The sequence below is a fragment of the Triplophysa rosa genome, linkage group LG11 (genome assembly GCF_024868665.1).
Source record: "Triplophysa rosa linkage group LG11, Trosa_1v2, whole genome shotgun sequence".
Classification (NCBI taxonomy): domain Eukaryota; kingdom Metazoa; phylum Chordata; class Actinopteri; order Cypriniformes; family Nemacheilidae; genus Triplophysa; species Triplophysa rosa.
This window is the reverse complement of record NC_079900.1, coordinates 8,396,003-8,419,661: the sequence shown is the minus strand read 5'-3', so window position 1 is coordinate 8,419,661 and position 23,659 is coordinate 8,396,003. Positions and strand designations below refer to the sequence as shown.

At 39.0% G+C, this 23,659-nt stretch overlaps 1 protein-coding gene across 2 annotated transcripts; it reads left to right on the top strand.

Annotated features, from left to right (window-relative positions):
• Nucleotides 1–1,005: 1,005 nt before the first annotated feature.
• On the top strand, nucleotides 1,006–23,511 carry mrc2 (mannose receptor, C type 2). 2 transcript variants are annotated; one of them, XM_057346730.1, is made up of 29 exons: nucleotides 1,006–1,365; nucleotides 5,869–6,288; nucleotides 8,431–8,604; nucleotides 8,729–8,893; nucleotides 9,507–9,620; nucleotides 9,813–9,956; nucleotides 10,101–10,292; nucleotides 10,395–10,549; nucleotides 10,841–10,945; nucleotides 13,040–13,155; nucleotides 13,249–13,397; nucleotides 13,816–14,033; nucleotides 14,107–14,249; nucleotides 14,789–14,876; nucleotides 15,092–15,221; nucleotides 15,295–15,327; nucleotides 15,430–15,593; nucleotides 15,733–15,901; nucleotides 16,257–16,399; nucleotides 17,749–17,863; nucleotides 17,967–18,124; nucleotides 18,309–18,417; nucleotides 18,747–18,985; nucleotides 19,072–19,237; nucleotides 19,857–20,006; nucleotides 20,195–20,314; nucleotides 20,401–20,580; nucleotides 20,677–20,703; nucleotides 20,795–23,511. In XM_057346730.1, exons 1-29 carry the CDS (start codon nucleotides 1,257–1,259, stop codon nucleotides 21,013–21,015), a joined length of 4,416 nt encoding a protein of 1,471 aa, XP_057202713.1. In that variant the 5' UTR covers nucleotides 1,006–1,256; the 3' UTR covers nucleotides 21,016–23,511. The 2 variants fall into 2 exon arrangements, with proteins under 2 accessions (XP_057202713.1, XP_057202712.1); XM_057346729.1 differs by having other exon boundaries at nucleotides 20,674–20,703.
• Nucleotides 23,512–23,659: the final 148 nt, after the last annotated feature.

The following is a 23,659-nucleotide window of genomic DNA, read 5'->3' as shown; positions in this document are numbered from 1 at the left end:
TAATCTAGCAGAAAAAAAGACAAAAATAATATTTGGAATAAGTAAGGGATAAACCACAGCTAGCCGTGCATTAAAGGGGTTTAATGCACGATGTGGAGGTGGTTGCATCTGCGAAGTACATTAAGTAAGGGATAATCCACAGCTAGCCGTGTGTTAAAGGGTTTTAATGCACGACGTGGAGGCCAAGAACCACCCGACGCGAAGTGGAACGCACGGCTAGCTGTGGATTATCCCGTTTATATTATGGTCACTTGCCAATTTAAAATCTTTTATTGATGTTTACAGTGAAATTTTAGATCAAACAGGTGAAAATTACAGTGATTTTGTCAGTTAAATTTCAAATGAAATCAAACTTACTGGAGCTACCTGTGCGTTAAAGGGTTTTAATGCACACCTTCCAGCCAATCAGAATCGAGTATTCAAAAAGACCATGGTATAAAATACTTTAATGCACGGCAAGCTGTGGTTTATCCCGCTTATACCATAGTAATTTGCCAAGTTAAAGCTGTAATTGATGTTTATAGTGTAATTTTTGACCAGACAGGTAATGGCAGTTATTTGTGTCAGTTAATTTCAAATGCAATCAAACTGACTAACTTCCCCTGCGTTAAACGGTTTTAATGCACACCTTCCAGCCAATCAGAATCAAGTATTCAAACAGACCATGGTATAATTACATTTAAATGCATGCATCTCCCAAATATGCAAATGTATATTTAAATTCGCTGGTTAGCTTTGTTTTTAAATAATGTAGGTTATTTTAAATTACGCTAAAACCACAGTCATTTTTTATAGAAAGTTTAAATTACTTCTGATGTTCCGCATTTACGTCGCTTTGCAAAAAGGCGCCCGCTAGATAACTCATGCACGTTTTGTCCTTGCGTTTTTATCTCAATATAAATTGTAAAGAAAATATGCAAATGAAATATAAATGCACAAAACGAACAATTGCACACGTCGATGCCGTTCCCTGAGAGCCCAAAGCTCCAGACTTGCGTTGCATTCTCTGAGCTGAACACATCCTGGGTGTCGGGTAGTCATTCAAACTTATTTCTCCGCCTTCCTTCACTTCCCTTCCCTGGGACGTGTGAGTGTGTGCGTGTCCAGTGAAAGTGAACGGTCTGCGGCGCTCATTCAGTCCACGCACACAGCTCCACACATCCCATCTGACACAATCCATCCGTTCCTGCTTCTCTTTTTAACGAGAAGAGGAATCCGTTGTTTTTCTTTCCGTTTCACCTCTCCGCTCTGCAGGCATGCATCATCACGACGACGGGCACCAGGAGCGCGCGTGGATAAATGTTTGCAAATGCACTTTATATTTATTTCTTCTATTAAGTCTGGAGTGGAGCACCGCGCACTCAGGTAAGACACGTTTTTTACGGTTTATTATGAATCCCTTCCTTACGCCTTTATGCAACTGCAGCCTTTTTGTTCATACACATGCGTAAAATTATGTTAATAACGTGAAGACTTCGCTTTTTGGGAGCGTCGTGGTGTTGTGTTGGCTCTGTGGCCGCACCGATGTGAAGGAATGCCACGAAAGTCCAAACTCTTGAGTGGAACCAGATGTGAGGGAGGAAGGGAGAACGGGGGAGGGGAGTGCTCTGGTCGCTTTTATGTTTTATAGAGTAACTTACTTTTGTAAGTAATGGGACAGTTTTAGGTCGGTTATAAGGTGGCAGTTGTAATGCTTGTTGGCAGATGTTAGCTTCGCGTCGCTCTGTTAACCTGGCTTCTCTTGCGCTTTATTTGCACCCCCCGCGAGCAGATGTGCCCTAAATATCCGGTTGCACAATAACGAGTCGCAGCTGACAACTGACCGCCGTCTCGGTGGTCTTTTATCGTTTTTAGTGCCTCTCACAACTTCACAGTTCATCCAAGCCAGACAAACGAGATGTTTTTGCACCTATGTGTCAGGAACTGCAAGGACCTATTAAAAAGAAAGAAGTCGTTTAGTGGAACAGTAAGCTGTTGTACACATGTCAGATGTGAGAAAAGAATACTACATCTAACACTTGACGGGAGAAAATTGATGTAGGCCTAGTTGCAAGCTGAGGGACATCTCACATATTTTCAATGTTTAGTGTTTGATACAAAATATTTTGTGTGCAGAAATCATGTCAATACAATATTTTTCAACACTACTATCTATGAATTCCAAGCAACTGGGAAAAGCCTCTGTGTTTAGAAAATACAGTTACTACACAAAACACTGAAACCAGTTTAACCAAATAACAGATTTTGCATTTGCGTCTCTAAATTCATCATAGTGTTTAGAGAATAATCAAAACATTCTGCTTGTTTTTTTAACAGCATCCTTTAGTGTTTTTCATCCTCACGTTTTGTGTCCTCCACAGACTACAAAATGCATTTCTGAATCCCAGACTCCCATGAGGATACAGAATATCAAAATACCTTAAAACTGAACAAATGTTGTTTTTACCTAATCCTCGAATTAGACCTGTTTTGCTTGGGGTTAGATTTTAGGTCACAGTCCTGACTGGATTGACAGTGCAGTAGCAGGAGCTAAAAGAAACAAATGCCCAGCCTGAATTTCTGGTGTGTTGGTCAATCACTGTGTTTACAGAACAAAAGGATCATCTAACTCTGACCTCTCTCTGTACCCTTCCTTTGCTCCCCCTTTCAACTCTCTCTCTTCTCCCTGTCTCCCAGCTGGCTTGTAATCCCCCTCTCTCGCTCTCTCTCTCTCACGCTCTCTCCTCTTGAAAGTGACAGATAAACAAAAAGCATCTGTAATAATAAAAGTTTAGCTTTGGTAGCTTAAAATCAGGGTTCTAAGCCCTTCGTAGTCTGTTTCTTCTATTTTTTTTATTTCTAGGGGCTTGTATCCCAAATTTAGAAGACATTATATGGTTTCTTATATGTTGGCATTGTTAGTAGCTGGAAGAATGTGCATAAGTTACCTCCATAAAGTGTGAAATAGCCTAGTTGTTTATGAATATCCGGTAAATGATCCTGTCAAGTATATCTGTTTTTGTCATACAATATTATCTGTCAGGCTAAAGCTGTTTGGCCAATTGTTTTGACTTTGTGTTTGCATGCTAACCAGACGTGAAGTCTTGCATCAAACCTTCTGTTCGAGTATTTAGACCACTGTACACCCATAGAAAAACTTTTTAATGAAACATTCCATTGATAGTGATGAAAAGACTCATTTCACCCACACTAGTCGTATCAATGTCAACATCAACATTATATTCTCAGCGATCTAAGTGAATTCACAGGACTGTGCAGCATCATCCATAGAGTGGTTTCATCTGCCATCTGGAAAAAGGTTAAAAATGTTCATGCCAAAACCGCAGACTGAAAAAGCTTCTTCCTGTAAGGTTTAAGGCTACTCAATAACTATGTCTGACAACCTTTAAATACACTGTATAGCCCCTTTCAGTATCCGTAATGTATCATAGAAAACATTTGTGTTTGTCTGTTTTTGTAATTCTCAAGCTCTGCTGCTTTGCAGTTGTTTTACTGACACTAAAACACTTAGTTTTTGTTATTTCTGCTGCATGCTGTTTTTACATGTTGTTTACTGACCATCTTCGATCAGTTGGCTTAGTTATTTTTTATATATTTTCTATGCCATAGTTCTCATTTCGCAGAAACTTTTCTTGAATCGTGAGAGAAACTATATTTGGATATTAAATTATTTAAATATATAAATTTATTTATAGTTATTTATTTATTTTGTAAAACAAAAGTATACATATATGGGTGAATTACTCCTTTAGGGTAGTAAACTTAGTATAGGGTACAATAATGATGATCTTTTGGCTCTCCTTGCATGTATTGAACTAACCTTTTGGTTCAAGCCCTAACCACTACGCCACATCAGCTTAACATCTATTTCATTTGTTTCTTTTTACCTGGTCTGCAGTGTAAAATGCTTGGCTTCACTGCTCTGGGTCTGTTAGCGTGACCTACCAAGGGTTCACACAAAACAAAGACATTTAGAAGACGCTCAGGAAATGTCTGAGCTTGCTAAAATCCAATGACTAATTTATGCTTTGCCCTTTATCTGTCAGAGGCTGGTTGACAAACTCTTTGATGTTTATGTAACCACATTTCTGTACCTCCCATCATTCTCCCCAGGGTCTTACCCCCACCAATTACGTGGCTCACTCAGGTCACGTGATGTCCCAAACTTATTCCGTTTGATTTAAGGAAAGAGAGAGGCTGAAAAACATAGAAAGAGAGAATTGTTTTAATCCCGCTTTGTCACGATTGCTTTTCATTAGTAAGTGGAAGGCTCGTGGAAAATAGCTGGATCATTTTCAGCCTTTATTATTTAACGTCTCGCTAGTTAAACTTGATTTAGGATTTTTCCATAGGTATTCTGTTGCCAGGCTCTGGACTTGTTTGCAACGTGATGTTAATCAGACATGATTCTCAGCTGCAGGACACAGCAGTGAGATGAGTGCATAGGACCGTACTGATGACATCAATTCAGGGTATTCTACAAATAAGCAACGCTATTCCACTTCTCATATCTACTGTAACTTCCAATTATTTTTGTGCAATGAGTTTGAATCAACAGCCTTTATTATGATTTATAGTGGTCGTGGATATATGTGGTAGTGTATAGCCAGAGTAACTACAAGTTAGGTTACCTAAAGACCAAATTATGGTTCTGCGTCAGACCTACGCCGTAGTCCGACGCAGAAGTAAAAATCGGCTTAAACCGTATCCCATATTGCTATTTGTTATGATCGTGTACCGCTCACATTCAACTAGCATAAACAATCAGCAAGTCTATTGTTTTACAATTGAAGATGTAACATTTCTAAACAGCAAGTCTAATGTTTTCCAATCAAATTTCACAAACCGAACAGATTTTTTTATGTAATGCTTCAATGTTTTATTGATAATGGAAGAGTATTTTTAAGCATTGCTTGAGGATTTACAGAAACTCTCCCAGGGTCTCTCTGGCTTTCTTTAGCTTTCAGAATACAGGAGAACAAACTGTTTGTTTTTGGGGTTAATCCCATTTCCCATTATCTGCCCGTTTTTATAAAGTTTTGGTCTCTCTCTCACTCTCTCTCTCTTACTCACTCTGTGACTCCGAATTTTGGTCATAACTGTGCGTTCCCCCTGCAGGAAGGAGAGAGTGAGAAAAAAGAGCAAGAATTGAGGTATAAAAAGAGAGCATATATAAATATACAGAAAATATATTTTATCATAACCACTTTAGGGTAATAATGAAGTAATTCAATGCATTGTCTCAAATTTTTACATGGTCCATATTGTCAAATGTCACGGCTCTCTCTCAGGTCATTCCAGTAAGGGGTTTGTTTTCGTAAATTACTACCGATGTTTTTGGAGTTAGACTTAGTCCAAAACCAAACCATGAGAGATAAAAACAGATCAGAAGTAAAGCCATAAACAAAGCATGCACACTATAAACAATAAGCCAAAACCCCAGGTTTCCTTTTAGAAATGATTTTTCTGCTAAAAGTAAATCGGCTTTTACCAATCACTGCAAGTCAATGCACATAAAACCACTCAACAACAAAGAAACTGCGGGTTGGTTTATGCTGGGTTTGTGCTTTGCTTGTGTTGGCTATGAATTACTTATTTTTTTGTTGAACATGCGAGTTGGTGAAAGGGAATCAAAACAGGTTTGCTTATTCTGCTCTAGTAATAATACACAATGAAAACAGATGGCATTGCGATTTCGATGGATATTGGCTACAGACCGATGTAAATGTTTATTGGTATCAAAACACCATCAGAAAACAAAAACCACAGCAGTCAAAGCAGACATTGCCATGGCTATTGATTGTGTGCTATTTTAGGGGTATTGGAACTCAGCTAATCTCTCTCTCTCTCTCTCTTTCTCTGCCACAGCCCATTCCGATGAATCGAACACTTTCGCGTTTTTCCATGAGCTGGAGCAGGGCTGCTTGGGGGTACGAGATCACGTGTTGTACATGTCCTCTTCCTGCACGGATGAATCGCAGCTTTGGAAATGGGTCACCAGAGGGCGGCTCTTCAACATGGGCTCCTCCCTCTGCCTTGGAATTACCGTCGGCAACGTGAGCTCACTGGGCAACAGGTCTCCGCTGGGCGTGTTCCGGTGTGATTATGAGCCCCCGCGAGTCCGCTGGACCTGGAGCTGCAGCAGGTTCCTGGATACGCTCGAAACGTACTTGCCCGCCCCTAAATTGGTCCTCAGCGGTGGCAACGTGACGGTCATCGGCACACACCAAAAGTCAGGGTGGCGAGTCTATGGCGACAATCAGGACCTTTGTGCCAAGTCCTACCAAGGTCAGCTTATGTAACAGTGTTGGGATTTCTGCTTTAGAATTATAGAAAGTATAGAAAATACAGAAAGGTATTCCAGACAGAGGCAATACCCACATGTCCTCTGGACCTCAGTGATATTTAGGCTACATTTTTTTATTCAACAGGATTTTTGGCAGTGAGCAACACTAAACTTGTACAGATTGGCTACGTACCAAAAAGCAAATTAAAAGTCTCTCCTGTGCTTGTGTACAGTGAATTGCATCAGACAACCTGTCTCGTGGTTGTAAATGTACTTCTGAAATCAGTCATTCATGATGCATTTAGTAATTAAATTGCAGTATACTTGATTTACAATGATTAAGGATTTCTTTATATTAGGGCAGTCAAACGATTAATCGCATCCAGAATAAAGGTTTGTGTTTACATAATATATGTCTCTGTACTGTGCATATACATTTTGTATTTATAAAAACATACACATAAATGAATACATATTTAGGAATTTTTTTAACATGTATTTATTTATATTTACCAATAATTTATCAATTATATATACTTGTTTATTAATTTAGATTTTTTCTGAAATTTATGCATGTATGTGTATGTTTTTATGAATAAAAAATTAATATGCACGGTACACAGACATATATTATGTAAACACAAACGTTTATAAATGCGATTAGTCGCGATTAATCGTTGACAACCCTACTTTATATATATAATGTCAAAGCTCATAATAAGTTTTTGAGTACTCAAGTATTCTCAAAATCATACTTACAGAATAATTAATGGAGTTGTTAAGGAATTAATATTTATTATTTAATATACTTATTATTGTATTATAGTGTATTCAAAGGGAGAACTGTTCAATTATTATCACTAGTCTGCACTATTTGTGGATCAGATTGATTTACCTCGCAGCATATTTTCCTCCTCTTTGATGTTTCCTGGTCTCAGTGCTGAAGCATATCGCTTTTGAAGTGTTCTTGACAAACAGTTGCCAGTGACATCATGCAAACACAGATCCGAGTGTGTGTGTATTCAAGAATAAGCTGTGTGCGTTTTGAAAGTTCTCAGAGTATTTATATGCAAGATGTGTTTGTTTTTATTGAGTGTCCTACTTTTCCATATCTCCGAACTTCAGAAACACTCCGTTCCTCTGGCAGAAATGTGCTCTCAGCTTTTCCTATACCTAATCCTCTTTTTCTTCACACGCTTTCTCTCTCCGTCTTTGTTAACCGAAAGCTAATCTATACAGTCAGAATGCCTAGGGGTTTCTATAGTAACAGCTGCATTCCATCAGAGGGGCAACGAAGAGGAAGAAAGTGTGAAAATGCAAAGAGGGAAGAGGGGCAGTGGAGTTAAGGACGGGAGACTATGATTATGACAAAGGCATTCAATTCAATGCTTCACCGCTGGCCTTTAACAGCACTGTACTGCAACTGTCTGTCTGATTAGTCTGTCTCGCTGTCTATCTATACAGCATGTCTTTCTCTCTGTCTGTCTGATCCCATTGTACAGATCTTAAAGTCTTTACAGTACATAAAGCCTGTGCAACCTTCAGACTTTAAACATCTTTAAACTTTTGAGTAAGGCTTTGTCCAACCAACTTCAAAGCATGTCTTGACGTTTGTCTTGAAAACGTTCTGCAATGAATTCAGCCTGAACCTTTTCACATTCAGGCTCCATTGTAGACCATTTTAGTCTTAAACTGAAGATTAAAGGTAAAAATTCTTCCACTGACTCCATTCTAAAATCTTGTCATTGAATATTTGTACATCAAAACTTCTTTTATGATTAATCTTTGATTTTTTTATCCTTTTAACCATATAGTTGCCTTGCAAAGATGGTGTTGCGTTTATGTTGCTTCTATAATACCTAAGAAATTGTCTTTTTCATATATTCAAAAATATAAGCACTTGGTTCCGATATATGGAAATGTATTATTTAATGCATTGTTTTATATTTTCCCATGTATTTTTTTATTTTCTCTGATAATTTATTCCACAGACAAGACGTTCTATCAGATATGACTGTAAATGTGCTTACCTTTTCCCTAAACAAGCTTATTTTACCAAGTTATAGAAAGAGATGAACAAGGAAGAAAATGCATTTTTCAAATTCTATGCATTCTGGGAATTAAGTTCACTTGCTTCTCCACAGAAATCTACACCATCCAGGGAAACTCTCACGGCAGTCCATGTTATTTCCCCTTCCTGTACGATGGTCAGTGGTTCCACAGCTGCACTAGCGTGGGCAGGGAGGATGGCTTCCATTGGTGTGCTACTACCCATGATTATGGAAAAGACCAGCGCTGGGGATTCTGTCCAGTGAAAAGTAAAGTCAGCCTCGTGTCATATGTAGACCTGGTTTAGTAAAATCACAAAGTTCATCGTGCGAGATTATATGTGTTATCATATTGTAAATTTGTCTGTCTGTTTTCTTTCACTTTTTGTCAAAGGTGCTGGCTGTGAGACTTTCTGGGACATAAACCCTTTGATGGATAATTGTTACCAGTTCAACTTTCAAGCCACACTGTCCTGGAGTGAAGCACGGACCAGCTGCCACCAGCAGGGAGCAGACCTGCTCAGCATCACTAAATTAGAAGAACAAATCTATATCAATGGTGAGAAGCAAGAAATAAAATATATGATGATGCTTTAATGTTCATTACATTAAAGGTGTAGTGTGTCATTTCTGTGCTGTCAGAGGTAACGTATGTCTGATGTCATTTGGTGTATTAAATGAAAGTCTGGACCAGACATAACAACAGTGATTCAACCAATTCGAGGCAGGAATATTTGTTTGACTGACCAATGACAAATGGAAGGAGTGTTTGAAACTTGTCTGGATATAGTGGCACAGAAATGCCTTTAAAAAACTTGAATTTAAATGAAAAAAAAAAAAATTTACACACAAAATTAAAGTACTTTTCTTCGCACACAGTGCATGATGAACATTTTTTTCTTTGGAGTTCTAAAAAGACAAAAACCCTCACCAGAAATAGCCCATGTGATTTGTGCGCTATATTTAAAGTCTTTTAAAGCCATGTTAACTTGTTACTCACTTGGGTGTTTGCTCTCTAGTGAGCTGTGAATGAATCAGTTCTTATTTTTGTGTCAAAAAATCATTTAAACAATTGTGGTAGAGAAAAATAAAATGCATAACGAAGCAGAAGTATGTATAATGTACATCACTTTTGTTGTGGAATGTGTTTATAAAGTCTGTGTGTACTGTAGGTTTGCTAACTGGGTACAGCTCCACCCTGTGGATGGGTCTGAATGATCTTGACCTCAATGGTGGCTGGCAGTGGGCTGACTCCGCCCCCTTGAAATATCTAAACTGGGAAGCAGGTGAGGCAACACCCTTTTATAGCCACACCTACCATGACGTTTTTGAAACTGTATTTTCATTTCTAACGAACTACCTCCCTACTGGTTCTTGTTAGGAGACAAGTTTTGGAATATATAACAATAACAATAATATAGTGTCTTGCCTTACTGTTGGAGTGATGTATTTTTATCTAGTGAGTATGTATGTTACAGATATGCCGAGCTATGACGAGGAGGAGAATTGTGGGGTGATCAGTACTGATGCTCAGGGTCGCTGGCACAACCGGGACTGTTCAGTTGCTCTGCCTTACATCTGCAAGAAACGGCCCAACGCGACTCTGGACCCCTTCACCACGGGTATGTGTGCTTGTGGTTCACATATGGATGCACACAGCAATGTCACAGCTGTTTGGAGTTACACTTCCATTTATTTCTTATGTCTGAAATATAGTATGTCTCTTTGTCTGTATGCATTTATGAATATGTTTTTGTATGTAATAGACTCTTGGGCAGACGATGGGCGTTACCAGTGCGATGTGGGCTGGCAGAACTTCCAGGCGGGCTGCTATTGGCTGAACACAGATAACCTGGATTGGAACTCCGCCCACAAAACGTGTCAGAAGATGGAGGCTAACCTTGTCAGCATCCACACGCTCCCGGAGCTTGAATTTATTACCAAGCATATGAAGAGAGGTACGCTTAGATATAAAATCACAGATTTTCCTCAGTATATGGAAACATTCATTGACTCACATGTCAAAGTTGTCACCGTACGTCTCTCTTCCCGTTTGTCAGATATAGAGGAGCTGTGGATTGGTCTGCATGATACAGTTATGCAGATGAACTTTGAGTGGACGGATCGCACTCCGGTCATCTTCACCTACTGGCACCCGTTTGAGCCCAACAACTTCCGAAGCGTCAATGAGGATTGTGTCACCATTTGGGGACCTGTGAGTTGAGTCTTATCCTTTATAGATCTGGGGCCGGTTGCGTAAACTGCTTAGACTAGTCTTAGAAGTTAGTCATCTAATTTTTTTCTTCAAGACTGGTAATACCTTCTTTAAATCAGTTACATAAAAAGGTTGATTGGGCTAATTGAAATATGAAAAGTAAGACTGATTGGTCCTATCTTAACTTAGCGGCTAAGTTTACGCAACTGGGCCCTGATCTTTAAAGAATGGCATCTCTGTTGCCATCGCTTCATAATGACAACCCTTTATTCTATGTGTGTGTGTTTGTAGGAGGGGCGTTGGAACGATAGCCCATGCAATTACTCTTTACCTTCGATCTGTAAGAAAAATGGACAGAAAACCGATGAACACATAGAGGATCACGGCTGTAAACGGGTAATTCACTCTTTCCGTTCAATCTCTAGCTTTTTATTTCTGTACCTTATCCCTTTTTAATTAGTTTTAATCCTCTGATTATTATCTTTGTTTTATCTTCTGAAGCTCCTCTAGTGTTCTGGTTGGAAATGTTTAGCTGGATTTCTCCACCCACATACTTGCTGTCTCTCTCGCCTGCTCTTTCTCTCACTTTCTGTCTCTCTGTGTGCATAAAGACTCTATTCACAGCCACTGCTGTGTCATGCTGTTCAAACTCCAGATGTGGTCAGTAGACCCAGACCTGACACAAGCATACAGTAAACACTGGTGTCTGACACACACACACACTCTTAGAACCATTTGTTAAGTGAGCACCAAACATTTGAAGTTTGTTTTGTGCACTGGGTGAGTTTCAGCATTTTGAAGGTATTTCGTTTTTTTTTTAAATGTAGTGTTTGAAAGTAAAATGTAAAAACTGTTTAACTTTGTTTAATGTGAAAACTAAAACAAGATAAACAGTTATTTTTACGAAATGAAAAGGGTTTCGTAATAACACGCGTATACAGCCGCAGAAAAAACGAAGAGAGCATTTCAAAGACCATTTTCAGTTGCTCTGAATTTACTATTTATCGATATGTGTTTAGGTAAAATGATCATTTTTGTTTCATTTTGTGAACTACTAACAATATTTCTCCCAAATTGTGAACAAAAATATTGTTTCTATTTGCATTTATTTGCACAAAATGAAATCTGGAGAAAAAGAGCAAAATATCAAAAACGATGCTCTGCATTTTTTTAGACCTCAATACCGCTAAGAAAACAAGTTCATATTCACTTTAATGCTATAGAACAGTAATATTTGTATTTAGGCAAAGTTAAAAAAAATATTTTTTTAGGTGACAACCTGGATTTTTATCACAGTTTTTATGTCATGCTGTCAGTCTTTCACATTGCTGTTGGATGACTTTATGTCAATCCTGAGGTTTGATTTTCTTGAAATTCAACAGACATTGGACTGGAATGGCCCCAATTCATCTAGAAATGCTGATTAATTGAAAATTTGGAATGGTTTCTTATTTTTTTCCGTGTTTTTTTTTCAGTGAATTTCTGCATGGTGTCACAAACAAAATGTTGAATCAGGACGTTTTAAACAGAGGATGTTAACGTGAAAAGATTTTTGAACTAGATTTTATATCATTTGAGAAAATTTGCGCTTGCCCATCCAATGTTTTGGAAATACTGGAAAAGTGGAAAGTGCGTCCACAGATTAGATCAGATGTTACACCAACAAGGATATGCAATAGCAAATTTAGTTTTATGACTAATATTAATCCTTCTGAAGCTGCGATTGTGATTCCAATATTGTCACACAAGTATAAGGAACATCTGTCTTGTTGTTGTTCAACGCTAGAGCAGACAGCTGGCAGACGGCTCCAGTTACTGCCTCCTGCCAAGTGCTGATGTGTAAACCGAATACATTCCTTTCAAATATCTGTGTCACTGTGTGTGTTCGTATTGTGAATATTTTAATTTGCTCTTTTTAGCATAGGTTTGGGCTCATAAAGTCAAACAGTCGGTTTTGGTGCTGTTCTAGCTGGTATAGCAACATAAGCTTGTGTTGTTGTATGAAATCATGGTGGACGTAGTTGTCTATTGGTGCAAGCAGCACCGAAATGTGATCGAGAAATGTCTGTGATTTTTTCACATAAATTGAAATGGGAGAATTGTAAAGATTTTTTAATGAACAAAATACACACCGCCACTTTAAGTCTGCGGTTGAACAGCTGGCCGAGATCAAACCAGCATCTCAAACTCTATAGACCATATTGCAAGATATAAACACTTGTCCAGAGGCACTTCCGGTTTCATTCTTAATTATTTTATTTTTACATCTTATGTATGTAATAAAATTTGAATTGCACTGTATTAGTTTAACATTTTGATTCGGTTATAAATGTTCTATTGGTTGTTTTTTGTTCAAACGTTTGTGTAGTGTTAAAAACTGAAACGGGAAGTTCTTCAGGACCAGCGTTGTTTACGTCATCCTAAACGATCTTATAATGCAGTACGTCTCAAACCTGCGTGATAATACATTAAAATCTCTCTCTTTCTCAGGGCTGGAGGTGGCACAGTCCTTCCTGTTTCAAAGTTGGAGAAGAATCTTTAACTTTTAACGATGCCAAAGGAATGTGCAATAGCAATAATGCCACGCTTGTCGTTATTAATAACAGGTACTGACACAAGCCTCACCACTTGTATTTTTCTATGCTTTCAGAAATGTAAACTCTGTGTCTAAATGAAGTCCTAAATGTGTATGTGTTCAGATTTGAGCAGGCTTTTGTGAGCAGTCTGGTGTTAGGACGCTCTGACGATCAGTTCTGGATGGGGCTGTACAATGAGAACAGCACCGGCCCGTTCCACTGGATCACAGGAGAGGAGCTCACTTACACCAACTGGAACAGAGATGAGCCAGGTACAGAAACACACACACACTCGAGATGTTCAAAAGTAAGAAGTAGATTCCCCTAAATCAGTGGTTCTCAAACTGGGGGCCGTGGCCCCCTGGGGGCCCCAAGATGGAACCAGGGGGCCACAGATTTTGTGGCATTTTATGAAATATAGAAATTTATCATAGATTTTATGCAATCAAACATCAGAAAAATGACACCACCAACCAAAAGAATTGAGGTTCCAGCATTGTATAACTGAATGTATTTGGTTTAATTAAAATTCTAAGTTTAAGATTATACGTCTTTATATGGGGGGCAGCAAAGCGATGCACTTAACACAAAGGGGGCCTTACAAAGAAAAAGTTTGATAACCACTGCCCTAAATGCACTTTTTATACCTAATCATGTATCTGCCTGATGTCCTGCTCTCTGGTCTCGCAGCGCAGATAAAAGGTGGTTGTGTGGTGATGGTGGCCGGTCAGGCCATGGGGCTGTGGGAGGTAAAGGATTGTGCCAGCATCCGCTCCAAATACATCTGCAAACAGAACTCGGACTCGACTTTCGTCCCCAGCCCCCCTGTTCCCAAACCCACGCCCTCCCTGACAGGAGCGTGCCCATCGGGTTGGAAAAGCACCAATGCTCTCCGTCATTGCTTCAAGGTGCGCGTGTATTCACATGTCTGTTTTTATTTGTGTTCGGGTGTGCGCTTACCTCATCCCTGTGCTTTCGTAGGTCTTTCATGCAGGTGCGTTGGAGAAGAGGTTGACTTGGATTCAAGCTCACAGGTTCTGCCAGAAACATGGAGCTCAGCTCGCCAGCTTCGGCACGCCGGACGAGGAGGCTTTTGTATTCCAGATTCTCCATGAAGCATTTGGGTATGTGTGTGGGACTATTTGACCACACCAGAATTTAGCGGCATCTAGTGGTGAGGTTGCAAATTGCTGGCTCATTCCACCCCTTCCCGTTCCCTTTCGAAGCACTACGACGGCTGACACAGGACTAAGATGTTGTCACATTTTTGCTTCTTTGTTGAAGGAGATAACATATTTACCAAACACGCTCTGTAGAGCAGTTTGTCCGTTTAGGGCTACTGTAGAAACAACATGGCGAATTCCATGCAAGGGGACCCCGCAGTGTATATAAACAGAAATAGCGCAGACTAAGATAATAAAAACATAACGCTTCATTATGTAAGATCTTTATACACCTCTGAAGACATAGTTATGTATATTATATTGCATTTCTGTTAATAGATCCTCTAAAAAAACTACACACTGTACCTTTAAATTAAAAAAGTAGCAAGTAAATTAAAATTAGCAAGTTTTAGCATCGTCATTTGGCTAAATGGTTTAGCTTATGTCCTTGATTTGATGAGTGACTAACAGTAACACTTTCGGATTGGCTGTGTGGGCAGGGAGGCAGAGGATCATGAGCAGCACTGGCTGTGGATCGGGATTTCTCGCCGGAATAGCGACAGCTGGACATGGAGTGATGGATCAGCTGTGAGTTTTTTACATTTCTTTGAATTTAATCAGTATTTTATTGTAGTAGAAGTCCATATATATAAACGAAAAATGACTATAGCAAAACCATAGAAACTACATTAGAGTAACATATGTAAATCTGGAAATCATTTACTGCTTTAACTTATATAAAAGTACCATTGTTTTGTCAGCTGTTACCACCGCTGAATAATGGTATCACCCCGCTGTTTCAGGTGACCTATCAGAACTTTGGCAGGGGGAATTATGGGTCTGCTGAGTGTGGAGCAGCAAACATGGCTGATACCAACTGGCTGGTGTCACATTGTGAATCTGAGCTCGACTGGATCTGTGAAATACCAAAAGGTAACAAATGCACATGCCTACAGGTTGTACATTATTTCTGAACAGTCTGTAAATCTTTATTTGTGTGTTGCAGGGAAGGTGGAAGAGGAACCCGAAAACAATGAAGGTAATGCTCACAATTATCTTTGTCAATGCTATCTTTTTCACCTATAGAAACGGATAGTTAAATATGATTTTGAATGTAATTTAAGGTTGTGTGTGTTTGTAGACGCTGGTTTAGAGTGGGTCATCTTTGAGGAAGCTCAGTATAAACTCTCGAAACATCGCTCCACGTGGGACCAAGCTCAGAGGATCTGCTCCTGGTTTGACGCCTCTCTGGTCTCCGTGCACTCTCCTGGAGAGAATCAGTTTTTGGTCGACACTCTGCGCAAGGTAAAGACATGCATAACGCAGTCACATACTTTTCTCTAAGAAAAAATCAGACGCATGTCTGTTGGTTGGTCTGATTGGGTTGCAGACAGCGGGCAAAAAGCAACAATACGTGAAAATTATAAAATGTAACTCTTTCCAGATGTCCCGCAAAGAAGATGACCTATGGTGGATGGGGCTACATACTTTCAAAAGCGATGGGCGATTTAGGTGGTCTGATCACTCTGTGCTCAACTACGTGTCCTGGGGGCTAGGACAGCCTCGACCAATCAGCAAAGAGCCCAAATGCATCCAGGTCTCTGCCTCAAAAGGTTTGATTGTTTACACTTACATTTACACACCTCTTTACTTTGATTTGACATAAACTGAGTTTGATCATTTGCTTTATACTGACTGGATGTAGTGCTTAATGCAAAACCATGTGGACGCAATCATTGGACGCAAAACATTGATTTGAGATATTCTATTCACTTATTTGTTACAAATTCAAACCTGGGATGAGGAAAGTACTGGTACATCGGATGTCACAACCGACCAATCAGAATCAAGTATTCCAGTGAGCCATATAATGAACAAAAGTATACTATACAGTAATATTAGGGAATCATTTGTGGAGTAAGAGAAGTTGTTGATTCAGAAGTGAATTCTGTGTTTATTTTCCCTCAGGCGAGTGGTCTGATCAGAAGTGTCATGTCGATCTTCCATTTGTGTGTAAAAGGGTAAATGTGACTGGTACGATCCCTCCCACACCCTCTCTTCCACTCAAACCCGCCGGCTGCCCTCCGGGATGGAGCCCTTTCCAACACAAGGTGAAACACATTTTCACTCAGCTTTATTACACAATTATACTGTTTCACTAGAGCAAAGTATTATGAGAGGATTTGCAAGGCTGAAGGCTACTATAATTCCCCATCTTTTTCATTTAGAAGCTGTATTCTAAAAAGCATTACTGTCTTTCCAAAACCTTGTATGTCCAATTTCGCTGTTTTTCGGGGAATGGAAAAAACACTGCTTTTAACATTTACATTTACTCATTTGGCAGACGCTTTTATCCAAAGCGACTTACAAGTAGGAGAGCATATCATTTTTAAATGATTTAATACTGTGTTGTTGAAGTTGACAATCACTTTTTCAATTCAACTTTCCGTTGGTTCGATATTTGCAAAACCCAGCGACAAACCTAAAGGGTGAATAATAACGTTTCATGGCAAAAAAAAACGGGAAATTTAGAGATACGAGGTTTCAGAAGGACAGCAGCTATATATAATTTCATTTTGTACAGCCATATTGTATATATTCATTAGTGATGCTCCGAAATGAAAATTCTGGGCTGAAATGATACCGCAAATTCAGGATGCACTTGGGCGTAAACCGAAATTGAAAATGACTTTAAAAAACTTTTTAAAATAGTTTTTATATAATTGTATTAATTACACACACACGTAAACCACTAAATTAAAAAGAAAATATTTTAAAACGATTCTAAATATATTATTCTTACTTGGTTGTTACAATCAAATATAACTTTTTTTTACCAACCATCTAAACATTGTAGTTCTAGAAGTATTATATGCGTCAAGCTAGATACAAGAAGTTTATATATGGTGCACACTCATTTTAATGAAAACAAGAACAACAGAGTCTGTTCGTGTAAACAGGCTTTAAAGGAGCTTCAGTGATATCAGCACCTGTCGGATGGCAGTCCATGTGAGCTACATCATTAGTTACTGGCAGATCGTTCCGCTGTTCATTCACATCAATATGTGAAGAATCTGTTGCGTTTAAACCTCAGCTTTAAAACGCGCACGAGTCAATGCGCTTGATCTCCGACAATAAAGAAACATAAAGGCAGGCATCACACAGAGCATGCGTGTCATTTTCTGTCCGCTGGTTTTGAGCTTTTCTTGTTCTATTTATTAGTTTTAGCCATTGTTACGGTGGGCTTGCATGATCGTCTTTTGATAAAAGCTAGAGTGAGCGCAAGCACTGAAGGGATGGGCGGGGGCGTCAGATATTTCGGCTTTTATTTTGGCCTATTTTCTTCTTTTTTCGGCAGCCGAAATTCCGGTGCAGCACTAATATTCATGTATCAGCATTCATTTTATTTCAACATTTTTTGTTATTTTTTCTTGTCTTATTCTTGTTTTCATGACAACAGTGTTATAAGACGTTTGGGGAGGAGCTGTCGAGTCGTAGCACCTGGGACTCCGCCTCTAAGGCCTGCCTGACACAAGGAGCCATGATAGTGACAGTGCCAAATCATATAGTGCAGGGTAAAGCATGTGTGCACCGTAAAAACATATGGGCTTCGTGTTGTGTTAGCTTGTATTATTAAAAACAAAGGAACTTCTTTTTTTCTCTTTTTTCCTAAAACAGCATTCCTTGTTACCCTGCTACCCAACAGCAGTTTTCATGTGTGGGTGGGGCTTACCTCAGAATCCCAAGCTCAGTTTAGGTGGTTTGAACCTGGACTACTCAGCTATACTAACTGGGCCCCGGGAGAACCAGTGGACAACAAACAAAATAAAAGCCCGGTACTGCTTTAATAGTTCAAGAATGATTGAACAAACAAACTTTCGTTAATGAACAACTGCATCTGTCTTCTTTGGTTTGTTTGTTTGTTTGTTTGTTCGTATCAGCTTGTGCGTGACTGTCTGTTGTAGCTCCTTCTCCTACTCTCCCTCTTTGTGGTCAACATGCACGTGTTTGTGTCATCAGGGTAACTGCGTGCTGCTCCTGAATGGCAGTCCTCACCGGATGATGGGCACGTGGGCATCTCGCAAGTGTGAAGCAGAGAAACACGGCTTCATCTGCATGAAGGACAAAGGTGGGGAAACATCTCACTTTTCCAAGCAGTCATAAATGTGCATGGTATTTCTACCAGAATGACTCGGAGCGAAATGAGTTTACCATATTACTGGCGTGAATCCCTGTCCAACGGCTTAACGGATTTGTGTTTGAACCTCAGAGCCTGCCAGAGGATAAGGGCATAGACGCGGAGCCTACCACAAAAGCCACACTGAAACAGTTTTCAAAGAAACCCTAGTAGAAAACTGTTAAGTTGCATAGTTTGTTGCTGTCATTGTCTAGTTATGAGATTAGGTGCATCGAAGTTTGATTTCAATCATGCTTACAACAGCAAATCTTTGTTTCTAGACCCTGGCTTTCCTTCGGGTAAGGACCCACTACCTCCAGCATTAAATGGTCCGTTGCAGTTCGATGGCGTTCAGTACCGGGTCTTGCAGAAGCGTCTTGACTGGCACGCGGCTCTGCAGGTGTGTGAATCTGTTAATGGAACACTGGCTGCAGCACGGGACCCTCGGCAACATGCCTACCTCACCCTCCTCCTCAACGCTGTCCACAAACCAGCCTGGATTGCGTTACACAACGATGGCGTAAGTGACATTGTGTTGTATGATTTTAAGCTGTGTCACTTCACTGAACATGTCAAAGTTGCAACAAATCCTTGTTGTATTATTAGGGGCGGAGCTACACGTGGTTGGGTGAAGAGGAGATTGCTTTCAGTGACTGGCGGGATGGAGAGCCCAATAATATGTATGGATGTGGTCACATGACCACCGAGGGCCAATGGAGTGTGGCTGCTTGTAATATGAAACTAAATGCAGCCATTTGTGAAATTAACACTGGTAAGAAAATATTACAGTATGTTTTTTTAAACAATTCTGGTTTTGTTTTCAGTTTTATTATAGGTTTATTAACTTTTTGAAGTATATTTTTTATTTTTGTAGCTTTTATGTTCATTTTAGTTTAATATTTACCTTATGTGCTTTTGTCATTTTGTTATCTGTTTATTTTTCATGTTGTTATTAAGGTTTGCATATTTTATGTTTATTTCATTTTTATTTATTTTCAGTTAATCATTTTATTGCCTCAGCTTAAACTTATTTCAGTTTAAAATTCAAATTTATGTACAGTTTAAATTTTCACATTTTTGTATTCTTTAAGTTTTTTAAATGATAATTAGTCCACTATTTCATTAGATTTTTCAGCAAACAGATTTTTGTTTTGTTTTAATTAAAATAACATTGCTTCACAATGGCATGCTATTTTTGCACATTATGTATGCATAAAATACCTTTTTCTAAAATGTGCCGTATGCAACCACAGTTTACAGTGTTAAATATCTCACAATGCAATGCGCTTACATAACTTCCATTTCCAAGTCTAACTCAGTTCCATACATTTTAAGTCTTAAAAACATGATTAGAAATAACATTTATTTTTGTATTGTTTTGTCTCTATCAGAGAGAACAATAGACCACAAGTGGAAGTATCCAGGTTTTTGCCCACAGCCTGTAGGCAACTGGTCCTGGATTCCTTTCCGAAATCAATGCTACTCATTCGTCCTCCATGAACTGCAGCTGAAACATGAGGCCATGCGCACCTGTAGCAAAGGTAACATCTTCCCCAAAACGCACACAAATGTGTTTATTAAAACAGTGAAGTACACACATCATTTATGTAGATGCTTTGCGTCTCTCTATTTTTATTTTTATTTTTTATTTCATAGCTGGCCTTTAGAAAACTCGGATGTCCAAAATGGCTGTTTTCAATACATTAAAAAAGAGCTTTCTTTCTCACAGTGGGAGCTAAGCTGTTGTCAATAGTGGATGAAAACGAAAACGGTTTTGTGTGGGAACACATGCAAAGTTTTCAAGAACAAGCCCAAGGCGCTTGGCTCGGAATGACCTTTAACTCCAAAGGCAGGAACTTTTAACCAATAACCTTAATTTCCTTAAATGATCCCAAAATGTGATTTGTCCAAAGCTGTATGTGTGTGGTTGTACAGGAGGTGGTCTGGAGTGGTCGGATAGTGCAGCGGTGGATTACACTAACTGGGAGCAGCAAGATGCGAATCTAAGCATGCTGTCTGCCAACAGCTGCTTCTGGGTTCAGAGCAACACAGGTCTCTGGAGACCCGGATCCTGCAAAAACAGAACGCATGGTGTCATCTGTAAACGGCCACGAGGTATGAGAAGTCACACCTGTTAGAGGCATGTAAAGTACTTACATAAACAACCCTGAGTCCAACTTTTCTCTTTGTTCGCTGTTTTATTTTCAGCAGGACCCACAGCAGATCCTGTAGTTCAATGTAAGTTCATACATGTCATCTTGAGACATGTTTCAAATTGGTCTGTCAAATGAAAACGTCTGTTAAAGTTGTTATTTTCTCTCTTTTCCAGCTGGGGTGAACAGTCTCCATGTATTAATTCAGGTTTTGGTTGCAGCGCTTCTTCTGATTGCTCTGGTGGTGGGTGGGATTTATCTGTATCGTAGGCAGAGCTTTGGCTCCGCAGGTTCCTATGAGGGGGCTCGATACAGCCGCACCAACTCCGCCCCCTCAGAAGAAACGGAGAAAAACATTCTTGTTTCGGACATGGAGCTGAACGAACAGGGAGAATAATGCTGTATGTGTTCAAACTGAATATCTGAGGAAAAACTGCAAAGGCAGCAACTCACTGAGAAAATTTACATTGTTGGTTTTTTAAGACATTCGAGGAGCTGTGTAGAGCGCAGCTGATGACTTTTATCCAAAGGTACGTCCATTCAGTACTCACAGACCACACCCCATCTAAACCTCTGTTAACCATCATCATCTCAGAGGAACTGTGTGGATTGGCTAGTGTGGGATGCAACAACAGTTACAGTTCATTTTTGTTTTACCTTTTGTTTTATCTGGTTATGGAGGTACAGTTTGTAATCGTGTTTTTCCACATCCTGAGATCATTTTTGTGTCAAACTATAGTTATCCTTAGGTGCCAAACTCTCTCCAAAATATTATTGCATTTCCATATTACACATACACACACTTAGCTAGATGACTGGGGAAACATCACAATTATAAAACCTACATATTAAACTATGCAATTTTTATTAAAAATGTTGACATTTTTAAAACGACATCCATAAAGTGATGTTTTGTCAGATTTTTGGGGACAGTTTTGTCATCAAACTATAGCGAAATAAACACACCATTGTTGGCCACGATTGACTACCATAGTAGGAAAAATTGCTTTATAAATGTCTTTGTTCTATTGAACACAAAAGAAGATATTTTAAAGAACGTAGGAAAGCAAACAGTTTTGACTACCATTGTCATTTTTCCTACTATGGTAGTCAATGGTGGCCAAGAACTGTTTGGTTACAAGCATTCTTCCAAATATCTTTATCTGTGTTCATCAGGACACTTTTCTTTGGGTCAGAAGCCAGGTCCCTCACAAAAGTATAAGTATTAAAAATCAAATCAAACTTTGTTAAAGTTTAGAGGTGCAAAACAGTGGAAACAGAAGTAAACGTGGACAGAAATTGATGAAAGTGCATCAAAACGAGCCTTAAATACATCTCGTAATCCTCTCATTCTTGATGGTTCGCAACTGTTTCTTTCCTTTTCTTGGCAAGACCTTTAGGTGACAGTGCTGTGGCCAGCTGTGGAATGTTGAGTCAGCTAGTAGAAGAGATCTGGAACCAATCAGAACACACAGAGAGAGAGAGAGAGAGAGAGAGAGAGAGAGAGGAATGGTGAAGATTTTAAATGTTTTTTTAAATAGGGTGATAGAGGAGAAGTCACGAGGAGACAGTAAAAGGTGGAGTTTGGATGAGAAATGGACTTTAAGTAAGCAGGAGTTACTGGAACCGCTGGGACTGTAAGGAAAATACTGCCCCCTACTTGATATTTGCACAATGTCTAAGTGAATTTTATTGCTGTGCTGTTTGCCAAAGAAATCAATTGTCAACATTACTAATGTGTAAATGTCACATGTTGGTCACAATGGTTTAGAAAACAAGCACAGTACTGCTTCACATGCTTTTGAGGAACAATATATAGCCTGTCTAGCCATTCTGTGTTTGGAAACCCACAAGACTATACATTTCTAATCATGTGAGGGGTGCTTGCCGATGCCAAACTCACAATGTTAGGGTGCTGTGGGCTATTGTCATTTGTCAGGGTGTTGTTATGTGCTTGCTAGGTTGTTCTGGGTGGTTGTATACTAGACCAGATCTAGATCTCCCATGTTTCTGGGAGAAGCTCGTAACTGCAAGCCTCAGAAAACATTACCCATTATGATTGCTCACCATTAGTTTCATTTGTCTATTCTGATAGAGAGACGTTGTTTGAGAGTAGATGTGCCACCAGTTTAGCACTTCGGCTTTTTATTCATTGGTAACATTTTATTTGCTCACTGTTGATGTTTTTAAATATGACCGTACGGTTAATTACAGAAAAAGCATAATATCACATATGACCTGAAATTACAGACCAATTTGCTACAACCATATATAAAATAACATACATGACTGTATTTTCATGCAGATGGTACACCCCTGAATATTACATGAAAATTTGGACTATGATGTCACTCATGGCTAGCGTCATATTGCACACAGCCATGTGATTCTGCAATTATAAATCACTTGGTTTTTTCTTTTTTGGTTTTGAACATAAACTAGTCGAGTTATATGAAACGCATTTTTTACTGGAAGGAAATAACTTAAGTCCCTGTGAAGATGATTCAAATGTTCGCTTTTGTTTGTTTTGGATATTTTGTTTAATGAATTTGCTTTAAAAATGAATAAAGGATATGTTTGCTATGTGACTGAAATGATTGTTTTGACAATAACCCTAACCTTTATTTTTTCATAAAAATGGTTATGCCATGCGATATTTGTTTAAAAGATTTTGGATTTGAAGCTGGGGTGAACGTTTCTTGTAGTCATAGAGTTATGTGATGAAGACACAGTTTTGTGTGACTGGTTGGTTATAGTTTTGGATACATGTAATTAGTTTATTAAACGAATGGATGAATAGATATGTAAACTGTACAGAACAAAAATGCAAGTGAAACCGTGCTGAAACAGTTGTGCTAAACAACGTTTGCCGCTAGGGGGCAGAGTATGCTCTTGAATATTACCAGGGCATGTTTAAGTGTATACCGTGAATGAACGTCAAAATGTTTTAAAAGGGCCTCAATATTTGAAGACCTACATGTTAGGCTCATAAATATCATGATCTTTGTATGAAAGTCATTTCATTTAGGAAATGTTACTAC

Bases quoted from the DNA above. Each gene is read 5' to 3' on its own strand.
- mrc2 (XM_057346729.1), top strand. From the start codon at position 1,257: ATGCATCATCACGACGACGGGCACCAGGAGCGCGCGTGGATAAATGTT. The intron at 1,366-5,868 runs GTAAGACACGTT...TCTCTGCCACAG, and splicing joins GTGGAGCACCGCGCACTCAG to CCCATTCCGATGAATCGAAC. The intron at 15,222-15,294 runs GTAACAAATGCA...TGTGTGTTGCAG, and splicing joins GATCTGTGAAATACCAAAAG to GGAAGGTGGAAGAGGAACCC.